The following is a 9,537-nucleotide window of genomic DNA, read 5'->3' on the forward strand; positions in this document are numbered from 1 at the left end:
GTGGCAGCCCTCTTTAAAATTATGTTTGGCATAAAGCTTTCATCAACCGTTTTCGTTTGACATCCTTATTGCTGTATTTCATATCACATATTACTACATATAACCTAATTTCGCTTTTTAAACATGTGGCAACCCACTCAATACTATTTTCGAAATAAATGTATTTGAAATAAATCTTTTGTAAACCTCTTTCGTTAAGCATGCATATTTTTATATTTCGAATTACTTATTAGTTTAATTGAATTTCCTTTTTAAACAGATGGCAACCCTCTTCAGATAAACTTTTTTTCTATAAGGCTTTTATTTATTGGCATTTTTTGTTTTTAATATTTCATTTAACTTACTTATTGAAGTGGACTTCACTTTTTAAATAGCTGGCAACACTGTTTGAAAAATTATCTGCATACACATTAGCCGAGTTTATTAACTAACTGTGTGCTAAATTTAATCTAAATTTGTTGAGCCGCGACTTTTTCACTCACTCAATCACTCAAGTTAGCCCTTGCATGATGCTAAAATGAATTTTAAAACAATTTCATTAAGGAGGGAATATACGGCCCAATTATAATCGCGCAAACCTAGAGTTTTGTTCGATTTTGAGCAAAAATCAGATTTTTTTATTTTTGCTCAGTTAACTGTCCAAAAAGTACTAACTGCTGAATACATATATACCTAGCACAACTGAACTGCACTCAATTAAGTTTGTGCAGTTATTGAGTCGTACTTTCTTTTGCAACAGCAGACAAATTGCCACCTAAGATTTAGTCAGCACCCAACTTTGGCCTACCGGCAACAAGTGGACTCATTTTCCATTATTTCCAGGGTCAATGCAAAATGTAGCTCAGAAGTGGATTTCTCCTTTTAGCAAATTTTAAGGAGCACAATTTTCTCATTGCCGGAACCGGTTCCAACACGCATAAGCAAGTGACCAAAAGCCGCCAAATACATATGTATGTACATATCGTCGGTGATATTGCAAAACGTTCTATGTCACTTATTACCTCTGGTGCTTAATTGGTCTGTTGTCTGTATCTGATCGCTTCTGGCAACCATTCATCTCCTTCAGCCAAAGGTAGCCAGTTTTATCACTCGTTAATTAGGGTGTAAAGATTTACAGATACATTCCGGTACACGTAAGAGACCATCTAAGTGTCAAGGTTACTAACTGACATAGACCGTTTTGCAGTATCAACGACGATATTCACTCCGATCACAGAAGATTCTGCAAAATAATGCAGCCAAGTAGGAGAATTGGTTAACAAAAAACGCGCGCTCAATCACACAACAACAAATATAACATTCGTTACTTCGATGCTCTTTGCCTTACTTTAAAATACTTTGCAGATGAGTAAAGTGATTGAGCTCACCTTTTTAATAATGGCGTGCATTCCCTTCGCTCATATATTTTTTCTCTTTCAGCCACGCGAACACCTTCGCCTTTCCAGTAACTTCCTTCATTCGAAGCGCTTAATTGAATATCTGTTGGAGAAACTATAACAACAATATCGATGGGAGCTTTTCGCCTCAGTTCAACGATCAATTGCGAACAGTTCAATTTCAACTTTGTTGGCGCGCACTTCGAAATCTAAGCGTTAATTACGGAATAACACAATAGTTCTAACTATTTTGGAAGACTTCCTAGAAAAGTGAAACGTGAATGAAATAAATTTGTTTAGTAAATTGATGTCATCCAAGCTGCCAATAGCATTGTAATTATCACTCACTTAACAACAACAACTGCGACGACGACGACGACGACGACAACGACAGTGAAGCGCACTCTCCATCTTCTGTTGACATTACTCTGCGGCGAGGTCAAGCTCTTAATTGAATTACATCCAAACGAACATACATATGTACATACATATCTACACATGTCTGTAGTACAGTACTATAGAAAAAATAACGGCAAACAAGTTCTCTAACCAACCCAACCATCCAACAACGACGCCGCCGCCGCCGCCGCCGCCGTCGCCGTTCTCAGTTGCCACCGCGTCAGCTGGCAATGCACTAACTGCAGTTGGCAGACAATCACCCACGGGGACAATGGCAAAACATCTGGATATAGTACCTGCAACATTACAACGCAGCCTCTTTGTTTTGCTGCTTTGGGCGCTCATCCTGCAGGCGGCAATCGTACAAAGAGATGCACCCATCGCAACGGCAGACAAAGTGTATGCCGATGCTGCTGCCCGCCCTTTCGCAAGTACGAGTAACAAGCCACCGGAGTCGCCAACACCGCCCCGCACATGCAATTCCATTGAGGTGCGCACAAGGAAGGATTTTGCATTGCTACAGAATTGTACGCGCGTGTTGGGGCATGTGTGGCTGGCGCACTTGCAAATGACGCCCAACGATGTTGCCGCGCGGCAATTCGCCTCCACCGTGACGGAGATTAGCGATTATCTGTTGGTACATCGTGTGCATGGCCTACGAAGTTTGGAGCAAATATTTCCACATCTACAAATTATACGCGGTCGTCAATTGTTGTTCGATGAGTTTGCGCTGGTAGTGTATGAGAATCGCGATTTGCAAGATTTGGGCCTGAAGTCATTGCTACGCATACAAAAGGGTAATATACGCATTGAAAGTAATCCATCTTTGTGCTATGTGGATACGGTGAACTGGGTACAGCTGCTGGGCAATAGCACGCAGCAACATTTCTGGCATAAGGTTTATACTTTTGAATTTGAACTGTAGCAACGGGTTATATATTTGTTTTTGTTTTTGTTTTTTTTTTCATCCACTCATTGCAGAATAATAAATTGCACAATCACTGTACGCAATGCGCTCGCAGCACCAGGCAAGTTATCGTCGAGGAAGATCTTCCGGAGAAGTTGCGTAAGCATTGCTGGAAGTTTAATATGCCACAACGACGGCCTGCTACCAGCAACATTGTCAATTGCCGGTCGGAGTGCGGCATGCGTGGCTGCGATGAAAATGGTAGCTGTTGTGATCGTAATTGTCTGAGCGGTTGCGACGGCACGAACTGTGAGTTGTGCGCGAATCTGAACATGGAGCGACAATGTGTGGACGCTTGTCCACAGAACTACTATCAGGTGCGTTCCATAATTTCTTGTTGTTACCACTTTTTTCCAGAGCAGTCCTTTTTTTGTGCCTATGCTAAATATTTAAACAGATTCCATTTTCTCCAAAACTTTTTATTGAAGCTCGGGTTTTCTGTTTGCTACACTGAATTTAGCATTTTTTTGCTCAGTATTATTTTATTAAAACAAAAGTTTTTCCTAAGACAATTGTCAATTCCAGCAACTATCTTAAAAGCTCCCTTTTGTCTTTCAAGGACTACTTGAAAGGTCTGCTAACGAGGAACCCTTAGCGTTATTCGGTTTGCCTTTTCAAATAAGTTTTTTGAAAAATTAAATGAAATAAAAAATATATATATGAATATATTTTTCTAATAAAAAAATATATCTTTTGAACAATAAAACCTAATAATTAGAAGGAAATTAAATAAATAAAAAAATTTATTTAAAAAAAATTTGGTAAAAATTAAATGATATTAAAAAATATCATTAACAAATTTGAAGAAATTTTATTTAAAAAAGAAAAACATAATTAAAATAAAGAAATAGTAAAATAAGTTTCTAAAAGTTGAACGAAATCAAAATAGTTTAATAGTTTAAAGTTAAAAGAAAATTACCATTAAAAAGGAAAACAAGTAACTTTTTTGGAGGAAATTGAAAGTCCTACAAGTTTTTCATTTATATTTTTTCTGTAGCTCTTGTTATTTTCGAGATAGGGACAAAAAACCAGAATTTCATGAAAAAATTAGTTTAGTGACCCGTACTACCTCGCTGGTGGGAGTTAGGATTAAACCGCAATGGACACTTTTGTAGAGCATTCAATTCTGAAGAAAACTCATCATTGATCAAGAATATACCATAAAACTTCTCTGAGCTGTAGACTTTTTAAGAAAAAAACTTAAAGTCTACGTGTATTTTATATGGGAAATCTTTGCACGCCTTGGGCGAGCTCTTAATGTTAATATTAATGGTTCAAATTTTCAGGGAGCTTTTTTTAGGTGTTTCCACAAAATTTTGAGGTAGGAGTGAAAAAAAACAATAGTCGCAAAAAATATATATATATATATATGTATTTTTCTTCTTAAAAACTAAAAATTTTATCAAAAAAGGAAAAAATTAAATTAAGAAAAGATAAACTCAATAAAGTAAGTTTCTAAAAACTAGCTCAAATAAAAAAAAGTTTGTAAAGGAAACTTAAATCAATAAAAAATTATTGAATTAAAAAAAGAAAAAATTATTACAATAGGATTCTAAGAATTAAATTATATTTAAAAAATATTTTGCTTTTTAAAACAAAAAAAAAACTAAAAAAAATAAAAAAAATCTCGATTAAAACAGAAAAATAATAATAATTGTTATTAAAATAAAGAAAACCAAAAAACGTGTGATATAAAGGTGTAAAAAATTTAATTAAATTAAAAATATTTCTCTTTTTAATTCATTGTATGTAGTATAAAACCGAAAAATTAAAAGAAAATTAAATTATAAAATGAAGTTTAATTGAAACTAACAAAAAAAGTTCTAAAACAATTAAATCTTAAAACTAAATTAATGAGGAAAATAAAAATATAAATAAAAATAAAAATTAGAAAATCAAATAAATTTTTCCAAATTAAAAGAAAATTTAATTAAAATCGAAAAAATTTAATTAATGGAAGGAAAATATCATTAAAATAAGTTTCTAAAAATTAAATTAGATAAAAAAAAATTTATTTTTAACCCTTAATCTGGGAGGTGAAAAATTAATGTTGTTCGCGAGTATCATTATGTGATAACGCTTAAGTATTTTGCAAATACAATTACATTTTCTAAACTTTGGATACATTTTCGATAAAAGAATTTCTGTTTTTGCGGTTAAAACTATAAAATCTAAAAGTTAATTGAAAAGTAAATATAAAACAAACAAATTAAATATACATAAGATCCAAAAAAATTTATTAAATTAAGAAAAAAATTGTTTTTGTTATTTTATGGCCTTATAACCATTATATTCAACAATTTTTATTGAGCTTGAAGCCGTTTTTAATGAAACACTTATTGTGGAAAGCAACAACAATTTGCAAAAATGGTAGAAGTGATAGCTATTTCGGAAATCACCACATTTCCTCATTAGACTTCTTTCAGTAGGATTCGAACCGACGATCCCACCTACTCAGCCAGTTGCTTACACACTGTGCTAAGTTCGTCTTGTAAATTATCGTTGCTTTTTTCCTTTTTTGAGGTGATTTCTGAAATAGCTATCACTTCTACCATTTTTTATTATTGTTTTTCCACAATCAGTTTTTCATTAAAAACGGCCTCAAGCTCAATAAAAGTTGTTGAATTAAAAAAAAAAATGTTTCTTTTTAAAATACATTTTCTAAACTTTGGATACATTTTCGATAAAAGTATTTTCGTTTTCGCGGTTGAAACTCTAAAATCTAAAAATAAATAGAAAACTTTAAATAAAAAACAAACAAATTAAATATACATACATAAGTTCAAACAAAAAAAAATTAAAAGAATTAAAAAAAAATACGATAATGATTCCTATTCGAACTAAAAGCTGCTAGCTTTGCAGAAATCCGGAAAGCCTAAACTTGACGCTTATAGGGAGTTCTTGCGTACACAACTCGGCAATATAACTTCGATCCATTCACTTCATTCAGGGTGTATGCGGAAAATCATCCACTTGAAGCCGACGCCAACATATTTTGTCGTCGAAGTTTCCAAAGATCATGGAAAGGCCTATAGCAGAGAGATCTCGCACTTATTTTGAAAACTGAAATTTTTTAAAAAACATACATAGCATTTGCATATGTTCTTCTTTTTTGAAGTATTTCAAGACACTTTCTGGACTAGTTTAGGACCTTTTCGGGTCTAGTTCGAGATAATTTTTGGACCTATACTGGATAATTTCGGGACCAGTTCACGACTATTTGGGGACCCTTTTCAGACTGATTCTAAGCAATTTTGAGACCATTTCATAAACGTTTCAGGACTATTTTAGGATCATTTTGTGTCTAATTAAGGACCATTTCGGGACCGTTTCAAGACCATATCATTTCGGGATAAGTTCACGGCTTTTTCGATCGTTCAAAACTACTACATGGCCATTTTGGGTCCAGTTCACGCCTATTTCAGGACCAGTTTGGTACTATTCACGAAATGATCCGGAAATAGTCCTGAACTATTCCCCAAGTGATTATGAAAAAGTCTTGTATCACTCTTTAGTTTCTAATCTAACCTATTTATGTACGCTAGAATTAAGCACAATTTAAAATTGTCTATCCCCATTCCTTTTCCACCTCGGTTACATAGTATCAAGATCGCGAATGCATCAGCGCCGCCAAGTGCCGCCAAATGGGTTGGATACCACACCCTCCTGACTCCGGCTGTTTGGAAACATGTCCCAAGAACCATTTGAGCCAAGTCGATGCAAAAGGACAAACATACTGTAAATTGTTATGCGCTGGAAAATATAGCATACACACAGCAGATGATTTCGAAAGCTTAAAGGGTTGTATTACCATAAATGGTTCATTAACCATAGAGTTGACCGATGTTAAGAGTAAGTACGCTTAGTTGCTAATAAAACTGAAAAAAAAAATCTAAGATTTTATTTCAGCCAAAATCACCGACTTGGATAATGCGCTGGTTAATATCACCGAAATCACAGGCTATTTGAAAGTCATAAACTCACCACAGTTGCTGTCGCTGCATTTCTTGCGCAATTTAGTCACCATACGCGGTGAAGAGCTTATAGATGATTTGTTAGTATCTATTCGTTATTTCGGTGGATAAATATTGTTTAGTAACTCGCAACTTATTTTTTAACTAAACGTCTTCCAATTCCCTTTTAGGTATGCACTTTATGCTGTCGATAATTACCATTTATCTGAAATTTGGACGCCAAATCAAAATGTTGCCATATTAAAAGGCAGCATTTATTTTCACCTCAATCCGCGACTGTGTTTGAATAAGATTCGTCAACTTGAGAAGTCTTTAAAAAGCGCCAAACCTATTACCACAGTAAATGTTTCACCACACTCAAATGGAGAACGGGTTATTTGTATGCTGTTGCAGTTGTTGTTTGAGCATTTGTGTATTCGTTTTTTTTTTCTTAATTTTTAGGTAGCAGTCCTCTGGGCGTCTTAAATGTAACTGTTGAAGATTTCAATTCTACAGCTGTGCGTCTGAAAATAGATATATTTACCGTTAATAATATACAAATTATACTGGGCTATGTGTATTACTATAAGGAAGCGCCCATTAAGAATGTCACTCTCTACGATGGACGACATGGCTGCGGACATGATAGGTAATTAGATATTAGTATGCTTGAGTTTTTGACGTTTTTTGTATTTTTTAAGTACTTTAAGTATCGCCTAATTACCTAAGATCCATATAAAATACTGTTTATTTTTGAGATTTTTTTTTTTGGTGTCGGATTTTGGCACTTTTTTTTAATATAAAATATAAACATAAATTTTTTGTGACATAAAACACTGCAGACCGTTAGCAACAAGTAGTCTCAAAAGTGAACACGATTTTTTAGCCGTTTGAAACTTGCACTTCATTAGACCAAAATTGCATGCATACGGAAAAATGCTCTAAAGATTCGGATTAAAAAATTGGAATTTTGATGCAAATTTTATGAATTTTCCTAAATTTTGTATAAAGTTTGAAATTGTGATTTAAATATTTTTGGGCAAAGCGTGGATGGTATTTTTATAGAAAAATTACATCAAAAAAAATAAGCTCGAAAAATACTACGAATATAATAAAAATCGACAAGTGGTCATTTGTTTGAGTCACTGTATGTACAAAAATACATACATACATACATATATGGAATTTTGAAACCTAAAATATATAGTTACACTCTTTTACAGTTGGCGTATGGATATAAACCCGACCAAAAATGTGCGCTATATAATTTCAAATCTGAAGCCTTATACACAATACGCCTACTTTGCGAAAACCTTAACAATGACTGACTATCATATACAAGTAGACGCATATTCGAAAATTCAATACTTTCGTACGCTACCGAGTAAACCGGGACCGGTGAGAAGAGTCTATTACACTGCAATCGCCATCGATAAAATAGTAAGTCGAAAATTGCCATCATATTAGTTGCGATCCCGTACGAGTCCGGACTAGTCAGAATCAGTCAGATTTTACTGGAAATCGATCCCGTACTCGGTTCTCTGACTATTGAGAGGACAAAAAAGAGAGTAAATACGGTTCTCTCTCTGTCAGAAGTTACCAGTTTTCGTCCGAGAATTTTTTGCTGGTAAATTCTGGTAAATATGTCAAACGATCAGCTGTAGTGTGTTTGGCAACCAAATTGTCAACAAAAGAAAAGTGCACTCTGCTAATTCATGTTAAAAAGTATTTAATTACTTGTTTAAGTGGATTCTAATGAATTTGAAAGTATTTTTGGTTATTGACATGTGTAAGCTGAGTGTGTTTACATACAAAATAAGCAAAAATTTACAACCAAAATTTGGAGGTTATGTTGAAGTTGACAGAAGTTACCATTTTTTACTAGAAGGCGATTCCGTACTTTTCAATGTTACTCTCTCGCTCTGAGCCAATTTTTATTTTTTGACAGTTTTACTAGTCCGAGTCCGAGGAATACGGGACTGCACCTATTATAATTAGAATCCACTTAAACAAGTAATTAAATACTTTTCAACATGAATTAGCAGAGTGCACTTTTCTTTTGTTTACAATTTGGTTGCCAAACACACTACAGCTGATCGTTTGACACATTTACCAGAATTTACCAGTAAAAAATTCTCGGACTAAAACTGGTAACTTCTGACAGAGAGAGAACCGTATTTACTCTCTTTTTTGTCCTCTCAATAGTCAAAGAACTGAGTACGGGATCGATTTCCAGTAAATTCTGACTGATTCTGACTATTTCTGACTAGTCCGGACTCGTACGGGATCGCAACTAATATATTTATTAAATGTCCATGTATGTACTACTAAGGTTCTCCACTGGTGGCCACCGCACATGCCCAATGGCGAAATTGAGAAGTATTTAATCTATCACGAAAAAGTGATCATTGGTAAACATAGTAAGTTATTATTTCAGCGCATTAAATCGCTGCTGTTTCTTACATTTTTGTTTTCTTCCTTTGCAATTATTACATAGATGTTACTCTAGGAAATCATCCAGAATTTTTGAGATACTCATCATCATGCGAGTGTGTTGTTATAAACCCTGAATACAGTGGTCCACTACCCAAGGATGAAAATTATTATAACAAAGATCAAATAATTTATGAAGAAACTTTGCCGAATTTAATTTTTGTATCGTAAGTAGAAACATAACTTTATTTTATTTAACATAGAGTATAGTGCCGAATTTCCACTGATCGGTAAATGACAAAAATTAAAATGGGAATGTTGGGGTATTTCTCTAATGAAAACAATCTATGGCTAGTAATAGAAAAAAAAACTAGTAGGTACCTTTCTCGTCCAATGTTTTCAAATACAA

At 34.0% G+C, this 9,537-nt stretch overlaps 1 protein-coding gene across 1 annotated transcript; it reads left to right on the forward strand.

The window, feature by feature from the left end:
- The first annotated feature begins 1,439 nt into the window (after nucleotides 1-1,439).
- On the forward strand, nucleotides 1,440-9,383 carry LOC118740276 (insulin receptor-like). The gene is made up of 9 exons (XM_036471750.1): nucleotides 1,440-2,673; nucleotides 2,757-3,059; nucleotides 6,345-6,594; nucleotides 6,652-6,796; nucleotides 6,887-7,095; nucleotides 7,158-7,344; nucleotides 7,919-8,135; nucleotides 9,028-9,115; nucleotides 9,193-9,383. Exons 1-9 carry the CDS (start codon nucleotides 2,047-2,049, stop codon nucleotides 9,357-9,359), a joined length of 2,193 nt encoding a protein of 730 aa, XP_036327643.1. The 5' UTR covers nucleotides 1,440-2,046; the 3' UTR covers nucleotides 9,360-9,383.
- Nucleotides 9,384-9,537: the final 154 nt, after the last annotated feature.

Source organism: Rhagoletis pomonella, unplaced genomic scaffold, assembly GCF_013731165.1.
Source record: "Rhagoletis pomonella isolate Grant_MI unplaced genomic scaffold, Rhpom_1.0 Rhpom_scaffold_00001, whole genome shotgun sequence".
In the NCBI taxonomy this organism is placed as follows: domain Eukaryota; kingdom Metazoa; phylum Arthropoda; class Insecta; order Diptera; family Tephritidae; genus Rhagoletis; species Rhagoletis pomonella.

What these genes read in the sequence shown, in the direction of transcription:
- LOC118740276 (XM_036471750.1), top strand. Translation starts at nt 2,047, where the DNA reads ATGGCAAAACATCTGGATATAGTACCTGCAACATTACAACGCAGCCTC. An exon ending in AGCAACATTTCTGGCATAAG is followed by an intron (nt 2,674 to 2,756) that starts GTTTATACTTTT and finishes CACTCATTGCAG; the next exon opens with AATAATAAATTGCACAATCA. An exon ending in AGTGATCATTGGTAAACATA is followed by an intron (nt 9,116 to 9,192) that starts GTAAGTTATTAT and finishes ATTATTACATAG; the next exon opens with ATGTTACTCTAGGAAATCAT.